The following is an 18248-nucleotide window of genomic DNA, read 5'->3' as shown; positions in this document are numbered from 1 at the left end:
GAAGGCTATCTTCACTTACAGTGAAAATGTGCTTAATTCATTAGACAAAAAATTGCAGGCAACTGGTATATTTTGTGATCTATCAAAGGCATTTGACTGTGTAAATCACAATATCCTTTTAAGTAAACTAGAATATTATAGTGTAACAGGAAATGCTGCAAAATGGTTCAAATCTTATATCTCTGGCAGGAAACAAAGGGTGTTATTAGGAAAGAGCTTGATACATGTCTATCAGGCATCATCCAACTGGGAACTAGTTACATGTGGGGTCCCACAAGGTTCCATTTTGGGGCCCTTACTTTTTCTTGTGTATATCAATGACCTTTCATCAGTAACATTACCAGATGCCAAGTTTGTTTTGTTTGCCGATGATACAAACATTGCAATAAATAGCAAATCAAGTGTAGTCTTAGAAAGATCAGCCAATAAAATATTTGTGGACATTAATCACTGGTTCCTAGCCAATTCTTTGTCACTAAACTTTGAAAAAACACACTACATGCAGTTCAGAACTTGTAAGGGGTGTCCCAAGAGTATATGTCTAACATATGATGACAAGAAGATAGAAGAAGTGGACAGTGTTAAATTCTTGGGATTACAGCTTGATAATAAATTCAATTGGGAGGAGCACACCACAGAACTGCTGAAGCGTCTTAACAAATCTCTGTTTGCAATGCGAATTTTGTCAGACGTAGGGGATATAAAAATGAAAAAGCTGGCATACTATGCTTACTTTCATTCCATAATGTCATATGGGATTATTTTTTGGGGTAATTCATCAAGCCAAGCTAAAGTTTTCCGGGCACAAAAACGTGCAGTAAGAATTATATGTGGTGTGAACTCAAGAACATCCTGCAGAAGCCTGTTTAGGGAACTAGGGATACTAACTACAGCTTCCCAGTATATTTATTCCTTAATGAAATTTGTCATTAAAAATATATCACTTTTTCAAACCAATCATGGAATCAATACTAGAAATAAGAATAATCTTCACAAGAATTTAAAGTCACTTAGTCTTGTACAAAAAGGTGTGCATTATTCAGGAACACACATTTTCAATAACTTGCCAGCAGCCATAAAAAGCTTAACAACCAATGAAATTCAGTTTAAGAGAAGCCTAAAGGATTTATTGGTGGCCAACTCCTTCTACTCCATTGATGAATTTCTTAGTAAAACCAACTGATTTGTATATAAGTACAACATAACTTCTGCACAATTTCAGTGCAGTAATGTGTTCACTGAAAATTTGTGTGTGTGTGTGTGTGTGTGTGTGTGTGTGTGTGTGTGTAAGTATAATCTAACTTCTGCACCATTTCAGTGCAGTAATGTGTTCATTGTAAATAAGTATTACAGTAGTTGTATTACATGTTTATTACCTTATAAATAAATAAAAAACGTTTTTTATTTTAAATTCAGTGCATTAGTATTTGTAAAATGACTCTTAGTGTTCATTAAAAATGACGATCATTCCACTTGGGACCTGTGGAATGGTACATTAGTTTATTTGTTTTAGTTGTAAATATTTGTCATGTATTGTTGTTTTTCTGACATGTTCCACATCCAGGAGGACCTCCTCACTACGGATCAATTGGGGGAAAAAAAAAAAAAAAAAAAAAAAAAAAAAAAAAAAAAAAGGAGCTTAAAACATCAATGTAGGTCTGTGCTGTGATATTGCCACACAAAACGACAAGGGATGCAAGCCCCCTCCATGAAAAACATGACCACACCGTAACACCATCGCCTCCGAATGCTACTGTTGGCACTACACACATTGGCAGATGACGTTCATCGGGCATTTACCAGTGTTATGTATGGCTTATGAGTGCTCGACCATGAAATTAAAGTTTTCTCACCTCGCACCTAACTATCATAGAACTTGCAGTGGATCCTGATGCAGTTTGGAATTCCTGTGTGACGGTCTGGATAGATGTCAGCCTATTACACATTACGACCCTCTTCAATTGTCGGCGGTCTCTGTCAGCCAACAGACGAGGTCGGCCTGTACACTTTCGTGCTGTACATGTCCCTTCACATTTCCACTTCTCTATCACATTGGAAGCAGTGGACCTAGGGATGTTTAGAAGTGTGGAAATATTGCGTACAGACATACGACACAAGTGACACTCCATCACCTGACCACGTTTGAAGTCCGTAGGCTCCGCGGAGTGCCCCATTCTGTTCTCTCACGATGTCTAATGACTACTGAGGTCGCTGATGTGGAGTAACTGGCAGTAGGTGGTAGCACAATGCTCCCAATATGAAAAACGAATGTTTTTGAGGGTCCGGATACTTCTGATCACATAGTGTATGACTAGGAAAAACAGTCCTATAATCAAAATATCCTCAGGTGTACTGCCGGTCTACTGTGTCCAACGGGCACAATATTTCGGCGATCATACATGTCGCCATCATCAGGTGAACTGACGGACTGAGATCTTGTGAACGTGCTGGCACGGAGATTCGTACACTATGGCTGCTCAGGGGGAACTGGGTTCGGTCGTGGTGGCGGCCGATTTAAATACCCTCCGCCCGCGGCGCGCTCACTCCACCGTCCGCGCCCCGCGCCTCGGTCGTGCAGTGGAACAGATTGCGATGGCGTCTGAGATGACGTCGGTGTGATGGCTCTGTCCGCCGTGGTCGTCACAACTATACATTTGCTCGATTTACTCTTGATTAACCTGATCGCTGGTTCCCAAGCCTTGCTAAGATTATAGGCACAGTCACAGTTTATGAGGTCGTCATTGGTGCGAATTTCGACGGCCTCTCTAACAACGCTGTCCCAGTATCTCGACGTCTGTACCAGAATCCTCGTGCGTTCATACTCCATGGTGTGATTTTCCGACAAACAATGTTCAGCGACCGCCGACTTGCTCGGATACATCAGTCGAGTGTGCCTCTGGAGTTCGCGGCATCGATCCTCGAGGGTACGCATCGTCTGACCAATATACGACTTGCCACATTGACACGGAATCTGGTACACGCCGGCCTTCCTCAAACTGAGGTCATCTTTGGCGCTCCCCACCAGTGCACGAGTTTTATTCGGAGGACAAAACACAGTTCTGACCCGGTGTTTCTTCAAAATGCAGGCGATTTTCCCCGAGAGTGCGCCTGTATATGGGATAAACTCAGTGCCTACCTCCTCCCTCGTGATTTCATCCATCTCCACAGGTTGTGCTGTAGCGGGTGGGCGGAGAGCACGTCGAATCTGCCACTCTGAGCACCCATTTTTTCGAAATACAGTTCTCAGATGTTCCAATTCCTGGGGTAGACTCTCTGCGTCAGAGATAGTGCGCGCCCTATGTACTAGAGTTTTAAGTACCCCATTCCTCTGTGAAGGGTGGTGGCAGCTGTCTGCGTGCAAATACAGATCAGTGTGCGTTGTCTTCCGATACACCCCATGGGCTAGGGTGCCGTCAGGCCTTTTCTTGATCAAGACGTCAAGGAAAGGTAGTTTACCCTCCGTTTCAGTCTCTATAGTGAATATGATGTTGGGGTGTATGGAGTTTAGATGTGTTAGGAAGTCAAGGAGTTTATCCATACCATGTGGCCAGATGACGAACGTGTCAGCCACGTAACGGAAAAAGCAAGTAGGTTCCCATTTGGATGACGACAGGGCTTCCTCCTCGAAGTTCTCCATGTACAAATTCGCTACCACCGGTGAGAGTGGACTACCCATGGCGACTCCCTCCGTTTGTTCGTAGTATTCTCCATTAAAAAGAAAATATGTGGAAGTCACGTAGTGTACGGATGTCCGTGCCGGCACGTTCACAGGAGCTCAGTCCGTCAGTTCACCTGATGGTGGCGACATGTATGATCGCCGAAATATTGTGCCCTATGGACACTGTAGACCGGCAGTACACCCGTGGATATTTTGATTATCAAATACGCCGGGAGAAACTCAAGAATCACAGTCCTATAATGTTCAAATACAGCATTAGCAGTGTACTCCTTGACACAGTCCTGGCTATCAAATACCTAGACATAACATTGCAAAGTGACATGAAATGAAATGAGCACATAAGATCAATGAATGGTCAACTTTAGTTCAGTAGGAGAATTGTAGGAAAGTATAGCTCATCTATAAAGGAGACCACACGTATAGCACTAGTGTGACCCATTCGTGAGTACTGCTTTAAGTGTGTGGGATCCCCACAGAGTCAGATTAAATGATTACGTACGAGCAGTTCAGAGGCTCGCTGCTAGATTTGTTTCCAGTAGGTATTACAGAGATACTTCGTGAACTCAAATGGGAATCGGTGGAGGGAAGACTATTCAGAAAATTTAGAGAACCTGCACTTTTGACTGGCTGCGGAACAGTTCTGCTGCTGCCAGTGTGCGTTTCAGTAAGGACCACGAAAACGAGAGAAATTAGGGCTCGTACAGTGGCATACAGACAGTTGAGTCAATTTTCTCTCACTGCATTTGTGAGTGGAACAGGAAAGGGAACTACTAGTATTGGTACGAGGTACTGTCTGCCCTTCACCTGAGGCTGGGTTGTCGAGTGTGTATGTAGATGTAGAAGTTAAGTACAGTGCAGCATTACTGTCTCATGAAATGTTTCTAGAATTACATGTATTTCTTCTTCTTTTCATGTAGTATAGGGAATACACCTTCATTTTAAATTGGGGGGGGGGGGGGAGATGTTCACTGATCATTCTGTCCCCATCCCTCCCTCCAAATACACACATACTCACAAACTTTATTAACTAACATTCTGATACTTTATATTCAGAGGAGTTAGTCAGTGCTTTGTCCTGACTACTAAAACAATTAACAATTAATGAGCTAAGAAATTTCAAAACCATCACATACTGCATTGCAGAGTGAAAAGTTAATTCTGAAAAAATCAACAGTTTATTTTATTTTACTTATTTTTAAATTGGTACACAATGATATGACACCTGTCCATCACTTTTAAGTTAATGACTCAGAGAAATAACCATCTCAAATTAGAGGTATTAATTGCCGCTGACCATTCAATCATAATTCTTCTGCCTAGATTACCTGCATTTTTTTATTCAGCTTAATTTATAAATTTCTCTCAATGTTTTTTGAACTAGCACAAATTCAAAACCTATGTGAAGAAATGTAGTTATATCTTTATGCACAATATTCACCAGAGTCAAATTTGCCTTTCCATGCTGCTAAAATATGGAATGGAAGAACAGGTTTTCCAAAATGGCTTGTGGAGTTAAAAGGTAAATCCTTATATGCTAGAAAGCTTTTTTGTATAGTTGGTGATTAACATGTAGTGTTCAATTAATGTAAATGCACGTATTGCAGACATTTGTGTTTTACTAATGGACTGCAAAAATAAACAAAGAACAGTGTAAAGGGAGGAAGCTTATTTCTCTTTTCTTTCTTTAAGTATGAGGGCTCTATGGAAAATAATTTCCATTCTGCTACAAGAAAAATACTCAAATATGTAAAGCATATTTATTAGAAAAATGTTAAAGCTGTGACTTTGTGTAACTTGACCTAATCACCGTTCAGATACTCTTCTATGGCATAAAATTCTGCCTTCTGAGATTGCAGCTGTATGAGACGGCATCTTGTTCTTTGTCTGAGTCAAAATGTTGGTAGCCACTGTATTCTTTCATATGTGTAAAGTCACTCGGGGCCAAGTCTCGACTATGAGGCAGGTATTCATAAATGTCCCACGTGAACTGACTGTTCTTGTGTTTGTGATGCGAGGAGTGGTTGAAAATTGTACAAAACACCTGACCAATAGTCAAGAAACTGCATCGCTTGTTTTGGATGGCTCGTCTGTTTTCTTAATGTCTCACAATGGGCTTGAGAATTGATTGTCCATCCACATTCCACAAAATCCACGAACAAGTTTCATTTAGCATCCCAAAAATTTCTGTGTGCGCACAGTTTGGGTCTGCAGCATAAATTTTTCATGAAAACGTGACAATAAAATCATAACAAGTGTTTTGTATTAAGCCACCTGTGTAATTGCTTTGGGCCATTTTTTCATTTCCATTTTGAATTGGTCGTACTTGTCTCATTTCATGGCACTGAACTTATTAGCCTTTTTGGATTCCTTTTGGTGCAAGTATTGCTCTGACTTGCATTTTCTGTAATTCCAAGCATATTTATGAGTCATATAAGATGACATCTTTCATTATTTGGTAATTCTCAATTTAATTCCGATTTTCATTTATATTCTGATGAATATGCTTATTGCATCACTTTGCCTCCTAGGAGTGCTTTATAAGGTCTTCCCAGTGACACCCAAATCAGTGTCCTAGCTAAATCAGTGCCCATGCTACACTGCTTTGTAACTTTTACACAAAACAACATGGGCATGCGACTACACCGATATGACATCATAGGCAAAACAAACTTCTACTGACATGATCTATCAGTTATGGGCTCAGCCATTGTTTATGCACTATTACTCTCTTAATTACTACCAGTTCAAATCCTGTCCCCCATGTGAGGTGATATAAATCCGTACGACTGATTGCCGTGTACAATGTGCTTGTAAGCATTTGAAAGCAGTCCTATTTCAGAACTGCCAAAAGCTGAAAATAAAGATGATTTGTGAATTTAGTTTTTGACGGCGACGTTCTCGTATGAGTACTTCTGTTTTCTTGGTGCATCTCATTGTCATAGTTTGTGCAGCTGCATACAAAAGCACTACACAGCCTCTTAGTATGACAGTTAAATTCTGATGGTGATGGCTGAGGAAGTTGTCAGTAGCTCAAGTTTACAAACAAATCTTATGCAATAAGGAGACTGAGCTTTGTGATTTTTCTGTCACTTCTTCACTGTTCTGAAAAGTGTGTTACAGAAAGGGTTTAACATTTGACAAGATTTTCAGTGGTGATGCTACGTTAATTTAAAACAGCAGTTGTTAAGTGAATGAGATGGAATGTGGCATTCTTCCTATTGCAGCTCTGCACATACTGTCGTTTGGCATAAGTCAGTTAAGTGATTGTTTCACCTCCCACATCTTCACATGCTACAGGAAAATTGAGGCCACTTTTTTGATAGCCTCGGTATTTTAGTGTTTCATCTGTACAGTGTACAATTTTGCTCCCACAGGGTCCGGTTCAGAACCACCGAGAGTCGAAGTGCGGCCTCAGTACCTGACCGTCAACGAAGGCGACAGCGCAGAGTTCGAGTGCTCGGCTTCGGGAATACCCCAGCCCGACATCAGGTGGACGCCAGATGAAGGCCGCCAGCTCAGCCCACAGGTACATCACTCAAATATGCCTGCAAGGAATTGAGCTTTGTTTCTAATGTGTGGGCTGTTTCAAGAGGAGTCATCTAATTTCTCGAGACTGATGTTCAAAGACAACAAATTTCAGTGTCTGTGGTTTTCACAAAGAGACCGTATGGGTAGTGCTCTTCAGTTTCCTTCACGCTTGAGGGGCAATACGATGGTTGATGGTTGAAGATTAATTTCCTAAAACAGTACGATCCATTTCTCATACACTTAAAAAAAAAGTCTTTTGAGGTCTGGAAGTTTCTAGCTCTGTTAAATATAAAATTCAGACTACTTCAATTGAAGTAACTGGATAAGTATTTAGCATTTTGCTTTTGTAATCATGAGGTTGCTGGTGTGATTCACACTTATTGCAGCATACACGTGGTGTTCCAGGAGGAATGGTCAATATTAAGGGATAAGAAGGATCTATTATTGGGAACAAAAACCCTTCTAACGGACATATGCTCTATTTTGAAAGGTTTCTCATGTTTAATGTACATTGGTATTTATTTTTTGTATTACTCAATACGTTGTCAGGTTTACACATCTACAACAGCTTGTAAACATTACAAAATCTTTTACAAAGTAAGAAATGAGAAATACGTGTTTTAACACATTCACCTTAAAGTATTACTGTGTCGCAAAGTGCTCTCATTCTCAAACATTCAATGAACAAAGTCCGAGTATTTGTGAATCGTCAGTTACGTTGCTTCAAGACTAACGTGCAGTTTCTAATTTTAATAGTCGTCTTATTGTGCTGAACTTCTAGCATAAGAATATACCTCCATATTACATTTTTAGATTTGGTCAGTAATTACACAAAAAATTAAAAATCAAAATGTTGTTGCCCCTATGCAGCAACTGGTACTGGCTTCCATGTCTCAGGATAGTGTTTTGGTAATATAGATGATGATATAGTACCACAAGTTGGGAGACTTACGTAGCTATACTTCTTTCTGTAGCCACTTGTGCAACAGAAATATTTTCGTAAGACTTTTTGGGAATACGAAATGGAGCGATCACGTAGAATCAAACTTGGGTAAAGCAGAAAACTAAAGTAGAAAACTAGGGAAATACAGTCAGTCTGTAAAGGACATTGCTTACGAAACTCTCGTGCGACACATCATAGAATGTTGCCATGGTGTGTAGGATCTGTAGCAAATAGGGCTAATGGAATATTGGAAGTATGCAGAGAAGGGCAGCACAGTTTGTTTGATGCTTGAAAGTGTCACAGAGGTGCTGAGAAACCTGATTTGTTGGATGTTAAAAGACTCAAACTACCATGTGAAAACCCACAGGGCTTAAAAAACTGGCAATAATTGAGGAATTTAGAAATTTTCTCCCATTCTCTTTCTCTGCATCACTCGTGTAGAGACCACAGAAACAAGATTACACTAATTACCACGTGTACCGAGGCATTTCAAGCAATCGTTCTTCCCGTGCCTCGTACGAGGGTGAAACAGGGAGAACCTCTAATAAGTGTTACAGTGGGAAGTACCCTCTGCCGTGCATGTAACATTGGTTTGTAGAGAATGTAACTAGATGTTTACTATGCAGGCTGCCTGTCTGTTTCCAGGTGTACTACAGTGGAGGCGTATTGCGCATACCGTCAGTACGCAAGTCAGACGAGGGTCGATACACGTGCTCGGCCAGCAATCCTGCAGGAGAGGACAGGCGCACCGTCTACCTCTATGTCTCCGGTGAGTTCCTACAAGAGTTGACACTTCAAGCGGCTGCCACCATCAGACTCGTTTACAGTGCAACCGTAGCCCAGCCCCGATTCTTTAAAGAAATGAATTCCCATTAGTAAAACATCCTTTTTACACAACTAAGTCTTTGACAGCATATCTTCTGAACAGTGTGTCGAACAATGATACAATTTTGCAGATACAGTCAGTGGTAAATCTGGTTACAGTGTGCAAAATGTGGTACAGAGTGAGTAGTAAACAAGTAAGAAATTAAAAAAATGTTGTGCCAATGCTGAAGTGTTAATGCCCAAATAGGGAAAATGTAGTAAGTGATTCTTTCCTCCAACTACTTCGTGGCAATTGTCTGTGAGGAAAAGTTAGAAAAACTTAGGTATTGTGTGTAAAGTATGTTGGAAGTTGCTAACTACTCTCATTCTCCAACACTGGATGAATATAACCTGGAAAACTTGCACACCTTAAGTTACACTGCCTCAAGACATACACAGTTTCCAGCTTTAATTATCATAACATTCGTAATGAATAAATTATGACAGAATTTCAAATTTGGTCAATAGTTTTTTGAAATACTGAAAATGAACTATATTATGAAAATGATAAATTGCTATTAACCGTATAGAAGAGACATTGAGCCACAGACAAGCACAACGAAAAGTCTGCTATACATTTAAACTTTCAGCTGAAAGGCCTTCTTCCAAAATGAGAACACACACGTGTTCACACAAGTTCAACTCACACACACAATTACTTTCTCCAGCTGCTGTGGCCAGAATGAAGACTACAATTTTGCATTGGAAGCAGTCACTTCATAGCTTAAGGATGATATCACAGTCAGTTAACATTCAGTCCAGTGCAGCCCATCATCAAAAACAAAACAGTCATATAATTATATAGAGCTCTAAACTAAATTTCAACTAGTATTGGGACCCAGCATTTCCCTACATACATACAGCATTTCTTTACAATGTTTAGCGTGTGTCTAAATTTGTTTCATTATATATTATCAGTTTTTGGGTACAAGATGTAGAATTCGTATCACTTAATGATCTGCACATTATGAGCGTACCATTATTGGCTACAGAACATTTATTTATTTTTTATTTATTTATTTTTTTTTTTTTTTTTTTTTTTTTTTTTTTTTTTTTTTTTTTTTTTGTCATAAACTGAACTAATAAACCATCATTTTCATCTATATTTATTAATGGGTTGATAATTAATATTCTTGGATGTAATAATATTCCTTAAAATTGAACATTTTAGGTTAGGCTTCACTGCGACAGTTACAAAACTACAAATTGCTGTAACCAAAAGCTTTTATTGTACTATACTTTCCACCAGGGATTTTGGAGGATTATAACTTATAAGATCAGGTATATTTTATGACGGTTAAGAACTCCTTGATACATTGTTTGTTTGACTTTTTGGCGGCAGAAGACAAAAAAAAAATTGGCAGAAAGCTAAGTTATGGGAATGTTCTAGGAGTTACAGTAACAACTCACCGAATAGAAAGTGGTGTTAGGTCATCACCAGACATACAAACAACACTGAAATCCTTTTTCAGTCTATGGCGCCAGCGCAAATACACACACACACACACACACACACACACACACACCTGTTGTCTTTGTACTGAAATAGCTTCTTCCTCTATGAGACAGTGTTATGCGTTTAAAAAGCTTTACACGAAATACGTCTATGCTTCATTAATTAACGTATCACGCATCATGATGGAGGTATAATCCTCTAAAACGTGTAGTGAAGAGTGTAATATAGTAAATGTGGCAGGTTACTGCAGTTTGTATTTTCAGTTAATAATATTAGTTCTTTGTTTCACAACATATGTCAATAAAAGCTGTGTTCGAATGATGCTACTGTAGGGATTGTATACTTCAGTGTAGGTAAATACTAGATCAGTCGGCGACACCAGAGCGTTCAAGTACTCGTGTCAATAGCCTCGTGACAGTGCTCGAGAAAGGTCGCTCTCTGTGCAGATTCGCCAGAACCTTCGGTTCAGCTCACGATGCAGCCTTCTACGTACGACGGCCCCGAGGGCGCGACAGTGGTCCTGCGCTGCCTCGCCGGAGGCGTGGCGGGTGCGCCACCCCCGCGCATTACCTGGAGCCGCCAGGGCGCCGAGCTGCCGCCGAACGCCCGCCAGGACGACGACGGACGCGGGTCGGCCACTCTGGAAATCCCGTCCGCAACTGCGGCTGACTCCGGCGTGTACGTTTGCACGGCTGTGAGGACGACCCCGCCGTCCTACACTACTAGCACCGTCAGGGTAGTCGTCACTGCCTACAGGTGAGGTGCACATTTTGCCTCAAATTATTACTATCTGCAGCTCTGTTACTACTGTGTTGTTAGTGCGTTGTGTATCACTATGACACTTTTTTTTAATAATATTGTGTACTATTTATCATCTGCCATTTCTTATTTAAAGTGTTCTTCTGCATAAATCTTTCTTCTTCTTCTCCCTTCTTTAAGGTCCCACTGGTCAAAGCCCAGCAAGAAAATAGTTGTGTTTCAAAAGGGTTCACTTTGATGTTCACCAAAGTTGTTCACCAAAGTAACACTTTTATTTCACATTATTTATTTTTGTATTACTTATTCTTTTATATGGAGTCTGACTGTCCTGACTGTGCACATTTGTAGGCACTGAATGACAGACATACAATTAAAATACTGTTTGTTGTCCCAAATATCACTATTCTCATATTGGACCCTTTATTATCCAGTTCATTATGGAACCGTCATTGATTTGATAAGGAGAAGCAGGGGTAGGAATGTTACTATGTGCGGATAGGGAATTGTCATTTGAGTCACACCAAAAGGTGGTAGTGCAGTTGTGGCAAACTTACCTGTCCACCATTGTGTGTTACAGGGGTAAGGCAAAAAGTTATTTTTCTATAAAATTATACCGCACCATATTGTAAAATCGCATACGGATTGTTAGATATGATATTTTGATGATATTTCAACATGTGTCCACCCTGTCACTTTTGAGGCAAAACTGCTGCAAGTACCCTCGTATGAGGGTATTTTTCACTGTTAACACTAACACCACCACACAACCAAAGATGAAAGATACCAGACATTATCAATATTGAAAATTGCTAAACTGAATGAGATAATATTAACTCTGTCCCTCTGTTAAGGAGTGAGCCGAATACTACGCAGAATTTAAACCAGACCCCATGTCTGTTTATTAGGTTATTTGCTAATTTAATTTCAACAGATTCCCTAATAACACTGTCTCACGCACGTGAAAGTCTCCACATAGACGACTGGTGTCAAGACAAAGATCTGCAATAGATCTTTTGGTGTAAGTATGTGTCCTGCTTAGCTCAGTACATTGGCCCTCAATAGTCCTGATAGTCTGACCAATGTATGGCATGCCACAACTGCAAAGAATATGGTAGACACCTGTTTTACACAAACTGAAACTATCCTTTAAGGAACCTAAAGGGACCCTAATCTTAAGATGATTGTTGAAAAACGCATTTCACGTCATATATCTGCAAAATATGAGCAGTTGTGTTGGAAACGTTCCCTAAGATAAAAAGGTGCCACCTCAGTATCATTTGCTTCAACGACTTTGAAGTGTCTTCACAGGAAAGATCTCCGGTAATTATTTTGACAGGCGGCTCAGTGGACGTGGGGACGTCCTGGAGGGACTGGAATGAGGAGAAGTCCGTACCCCTGTCAGGGATGGATCCCTGTACCTCCAGGGTTAGACTGTAATGCACTACCCACTAGACCACCATGGTCCTACTATGAGAAGTAAATAAAAAATACTCTCTACGTGTAACAGAAAGGAATATATTGAAAAAAAGCTGATGTGAATACATCGAAATATAAGTTTAGAAATATTTACCTAATGCTGCCACTCCCAGTCAGGAGAAACATCCGTGTTGCCTTCATGTGGTGCAGTGGCAAGACACTTGATTCACATGCAGATGAATGGTGGTTAAAATCCCCATACGGCCATCTAGATTTATGTTTTCTGTGGTTTTCCTAAATATTGGATATGGTTGAAGTGTCATACTACCATAACCTGAGCACATGCTCCATCTCTTCTGATCAACAGGATACTATAAACCCTAATGTCCTTTCCTCACTTCCTTTTCACATCGAATTCTCGTCTCCACAGGCAACCACCGGTCGTGAGCATCGAACCGGAACGTCAGACGGTGGCGCAGGGATCGTTGGCAGAGCTCCGTTGCGTGGCTTCTGGCGACCCCACACCGGCCATCACTTGGAGCAAGGCCAATGAGGAACTGTCAAGCAGCTCGCAGGTAACACGACATCCAGTCCGTATCTGAGGTCACACGTACATTAGTGCAGTGATGCTCGACTTGGGGGTGAGGGGACAAATTTTCACTTTGTCTGGCAGAAGGTGTTGTGGTTCTGGTGTAACATTCCTGACCACCAAACTTTGTGCTAGTTGCTAGTATCTGGGATTAAATTTCAAGCCTCTCCATAGTGTGTGATCAAATGAGGCTGAGGGATGCTTGGTGGTGACTCCCGGTGCTCTTTGAGACTCCGGCTGTGTGCCACAACAGGGAGCACATGCGCACTCTTACGACACAACTTTCATATACACTACAGAAATAGGGATCCTGTAGGTAAAGAAAAAATCCTACCTACATGATTGGATGACTCCAAGCCAATGATTCCGTAGAACTGTAATTTCACTCGGTGCCACAAGACCGATCAATACTTTCACTGCACAATAGTAATGGTAATATTATTGATGACGGCACCACTAAAGCAGAGTTTACTGAACACAGTTTTCTGAAATTCCTTCACCAGAAAATATGAAGTAAATATCCCAGAATTCAAATCGACAACAGTTTGCCAACACTGAGTAGCCAAAAGGAAGACATTCTCGATGTAGTGAAGCAGCTTAAATGACTTAAAAAAGGTAAGACTTGTGGTCCAAATTGTATAACAGTCCGGTTCCATCAGTGTGTGCTGATGCAATAGTTCCATATGTAGCAATCATATACAAGTGCTTGCTTTGCAAAATATCGGTGTATAAACACTGGAAAGTTGTGTCACACCAGTACTCAAGGAAGCAAACCGGAGTAATCTGCTCAATTACAGACCCATATCACTAACTTCTATTTGCAGTAGGATTTTGAAGCATATGTTTTGTTTGAACATTATGAATTGCCTTGAAGAAAATGAATTATTGACAAATAGCAAACACGGATTCAGAAAATATCATTCTCGTGTAATGCATCTAGCTCTTTATATGCATGAAGTAATAAGTGATACCGACATGTGATCTCAAATTGATATCAGTTTTTTAGATTTCCAGAAGGCTTTTGACACTGTTTTGCACAAGCGACTTCTAGTCAAATTGTGTGCATACGTAGTATCATCTCAGTTGTGTGACTGAATTCGTGATTTCCTGTCAGAAAGGTTACAGTTAGTAGTTGTTGTTGTTTGTTGTTGTTGTGGTCTTCAGTCCTGAGACTGATTTGATGCAGCTCTCCATGCTACTCTATCCTGTGCAAGCTTCTTCATCTCCCAGTACCTACTGCAACCTACATCCTTCTGAATCTGCTTAGTGTATTCATCTCTTGGTCTCCCCCTATGATTTTTACCCTCCACGCTGCCCTCCAATACTAAATTGGTGATCCCTTGATGCCTCAGAACATGTCCTACCAACCGATCCCTTCTTCTGGTCAAGTTGTGCCACAAACTTCTCTTCTCCCCAATCCTATTCAATACTTCCTCATTAGTTATGTGATCTACCCATCTAATTTTCAGCATTCTTCTGTAGCACCACATTTCAAAAGCTTCTATTCTCTTCTTGTCCAAACTATTTACCGTCCATGTTTCACTTCCATACATGGCTACACTCCATACAAATACTTTCAGAAATAACTTCCTGACACTTAAATCTATACTCGATGTTAACAAATTTCTCTTCTTCAGAAACGCTTTCCTTGCCATTGCCAGTCTACATTTTATATCCTCTCTACTTCGTCCATCATCAGTTATTTTGCTCCCCAAATAGCAAAACTCCTTTACTACTTTAAGTGTCTCATTTCCTAATCTAATACCCTCAGCATCACCCGACTTAACTCGACTACATTCCATTATCCTCGTTTTGCTTTTGTTGATGTTCATCTTATATCCTCCCTTCAAGACACCATCCATTCCGTTCAACTGCTCTTCCAAGTCCTTTGCTGTCTCTGACAGAATTACAATGTCATCGGTGAACCTCAAAGTTTTTATTTCTTCTCCATGGATTTTAATACCTGCTCCAAATTTTTCTTTTGTTTCCTTTACTGCTTGCTCAATATAGAGATTGAATAACATCGGGGAGAGGCTACAACCCTGTCTTACTCCCTTCCCAACCACTGCTTCCCTTTCATGTCCCTCAACTCTTATAACTGCCATCTGGTTTCTGTACAAGTTGTAAATAGCCTTTCGCTCCCTGTATTTTACCCCTGCCACCTTTAGAATTTGAAAGAGAGTATTCCAGTCAACATTGTCAAAAGCTTTCTCTAGGTCTACAAATGCTAGAAACGTAGGTTTGCCTTTCCTTAATCTTTCTTCTAAGATAAGTCGTAAGGTCAGTATTGCCTCATGTGTTCCAGTATTTCTACGGAATCCAAACTGATCTTCCCCGAGGTTGACTTCTACTAGTTTTTCCATTCGTCTGTAAAGAATTCGTGTTAGTACTTTGCAGCTGTGGCTTATTAAACTGATTGTTCGGTAATTTTCACATCTGTCAACACCTGCTTTCTTTGGGATTGCAATTATTATATTCTTCTTGAAGTCTGAGGGTATTTCGCCTGTTTCATACATCTTGCTTACCAGATGGTAGAGTTTTGTCAGGACTGGCTCTCCCAAGGCCGTCAGTAGTTCCAATGGAATGTTGTCTACTCCGGGGGCCTTGTTTCGACTCAGGTCCTTCAGTGCTCTGTCAAACTCTTCACGCAGTATCGTATCTCCCATTTCATCTTCATCTACATCCTCTTCCATTTCCATAATATTGTCCTCAAGTGCATCGCCCTTGTATAGACTCTCTATATACTCCTTCCACCTTTCTGCTTTCTCTTCTTTGCTTAGAACTGGGTTTCCATCTGAGCTCTTGATGTTCATACATGTGGTTCTCTTATCTCCAAAGGTCTCTTTAATTTTCCTGTAGGCAGTATCTATCTTACCCCTAGTGAGATAAGCCTCTACATCCTTACATTTGTCCTCTAGCCATCCCTGCTTAGCCATTTTGCACTTCCTGTCGATTTCATTTTTGAGACGTTTGTATTCCTTTTTGCCTGCTTCATTTACTGCATTTTTATATTTTCTCCTTTCATCAATTAAAGTCAATATTTCTTCTGTTACCCAAGGATTTCTACCAACCCTCTTCTTTTTACCTACTTGATCGTCTGCTGCCTTCACTACTTCATCCCTCAGAGCTACCCATTCTTCTTCTACTGTATTTCTTTCCCCCATTCCTTTCAATTGTTCCCTTATGGTCTCCCTGAAACTCTGTACAACCTCTGGTTCTTTCAGTTTATCCAGGTCCCATCTCCTTAAATTCCCACCTTTTTGCAGTTTCTTCAGTTTTAATCTACAGGTCATAACCAATAGATCGTGGTCAGAGTCCACATCTGCCCCTGGAAATGTCTTACAATTTAAAACCTGGTTCCTAAATCTCTGTCTTACCATTATATAATCTATCTGATACCTTTTAGTATCTCCAGGGTTCTTCCATTTATACAACCTTCTATCATGATTCTTAAACCAAGTGTTAGCTATGATTAAGTTGTGCTCTGTGCAAAATTCTATCAGGCGGCTTCCTCTTTCATTTCTTAGCCCCAATCCATATTCACCTACTACGTTTCCTTCTCTCCCTTTTCCTACACTCGAATTCCAGTCACCCATGACTATTAAATTTTCATCTCACTTCACTATCTGAATAATTTCTTTTATTTCATCATACATTTCTTCAATTTCTTCGTCATCTGCAGAGCTAGTTGGCATATAAACTTGTACTACTGTAGTAGGTGTGGGCTTCGTATCTATCTTGGCCACAATAATGCGTTCACTATGCTGTTTGTAGTAGCTTACCCGCATTCCTATTTTCCTATTCATTATTAAACCTACTCCTGCATTACCTCTATTTGACTTTGTGTTTATAACCCTGTAGTCACCTGACCAAAAGTCTTGTTCCTCCTGCCACCGAACTTCACTAATTCCCACGATATCTAACTTTAACCTATCGATTTCCCTTTTTAAATTTTCTAACCTACCTGCCCGATTAAGGGATCTCACATTCCACGCTCCGATCCGTAGAACGCCAGTTTTCTTTCTCCTGATAACGACATCCTCTTGAGTAGTCCCCGCCCGGAGATCCGAATGGGGGACTATTTTACCTCCGGAATATTTTACCCAAGAGGACGCCATCATCATTTAATCATACAGTAAAGCTGCGTGCCCTCAGGAAAAATTACGGCCGTAGTTTCCCCTTGCTTTCAGCCGTTCGCAGTACCAGCACAGCAAGGCCGTTTTGGTTATTGTTACAAGGCCAGATCAGTCAATCATCCAGACTGTTGCCCTTGCAACTACTGAAAAGGCTGCTGCCCCTCTTCAGGAACCACACGTTTGTCTGGCCTCTCAACAGATACCCCTCCGTTGTGGTTGTACCTACGGTACGGCTATCTGTATCGCTGAGGCACGCAAGCCTCCCCACCAACGGCAAGGTCCATGGTTCATGGGGGGACAGTTAGTAGTAACTCATGGAAAACCGTCGAGTAAAACAGGAGCAATATTTGGCGTTTCTCAAGGAAGTGCTATAGGCTCTCTGCTACTCCTGATATGTATAAATGATATAGAAGAAAATCCGAGCAGTACTCTCAGATTGTTTCCAGGTTATACTGTCATTCTCCGTTTTGTAAAATCATCAGATGATCGAAACCAATTGCAAAGTGATTTAGACAAGATTTGTGCATGGCGCAAAAACTGACGATTGACTCTACATAATGAAAAGTGTGAAATCATTTACATAAATAATAAAGGGAATACACTAAATTTCGACTACACAATAAATGACACAAATCTAAAGGCTGTCAATTCAACTAAGAACTTAAAGATTAGAATTGCGATTAAATTGGAATCGGGTAATGTTGGGAGTAAGACTGCAATTTATTGGCAGAACACTTAAATGATGCAACAGATCTGCTAAATATACTACCTACACTACACTTACCCATCCTCTCCTGGAGTATTTCTGTGTGGTGTGGGATCCTCACCAGATAGTATAGACAGAGGACATTGAAAAAGTTCAAAGCAGGGCAGCTCAT

The 18248-nt window shown here is 40.6% G+C and overlaps 1 protein-coding gene across 1 annotated transcript in view; it reads left to right on the top strand.

Annotated features, from left to right (window-relative positions):
- Positions 1–18248, top strand: part of LOC126427231 (basement membrane-specific heparan sulfate proteoglycan core protein) — a 792772-nt gene that overhangs the window by 653643 nt on the left and 120881 nt on the right. The window contains exons 53-56 of the mRNA XM_050089468.1: positions 7054–7205; positions 8796–8919; positions 10917–11226; positions 13076–13220. Coding sequence (XP_049945425.1) covers positions 7054–7205; positions 8796–8919; positions 10917–11226; positions 13076–13220 — 731 coding nt within the window. The remainder of the gene's footprint in view (positions 1–7053; positions 7206–8795; positions 8920–10916; positions 11227–13075; positions 13221–18248) is intronic.

This window comes from Schistocerca serialis, chromosome 11 (genome assembly GCF_023864345.2).
Source record: "Schistocerca serialis cubense isolate TAMUIC-IGC-003099 chromosome 11, iqSchSeri2.2, whole genome shotgun sequence".
Lineage (NCBI taxonomy): Eukaryota > Metazoa > Arthropoda > Insecta > Orthoptera > Acrididae > Schistocerca > Schistocerca serialis.
The sequence above is the reverse complement of the archived record's forward strand: the minus strand, read 5'-3'. Positions and strand labels throughout refer to the sequence as shown.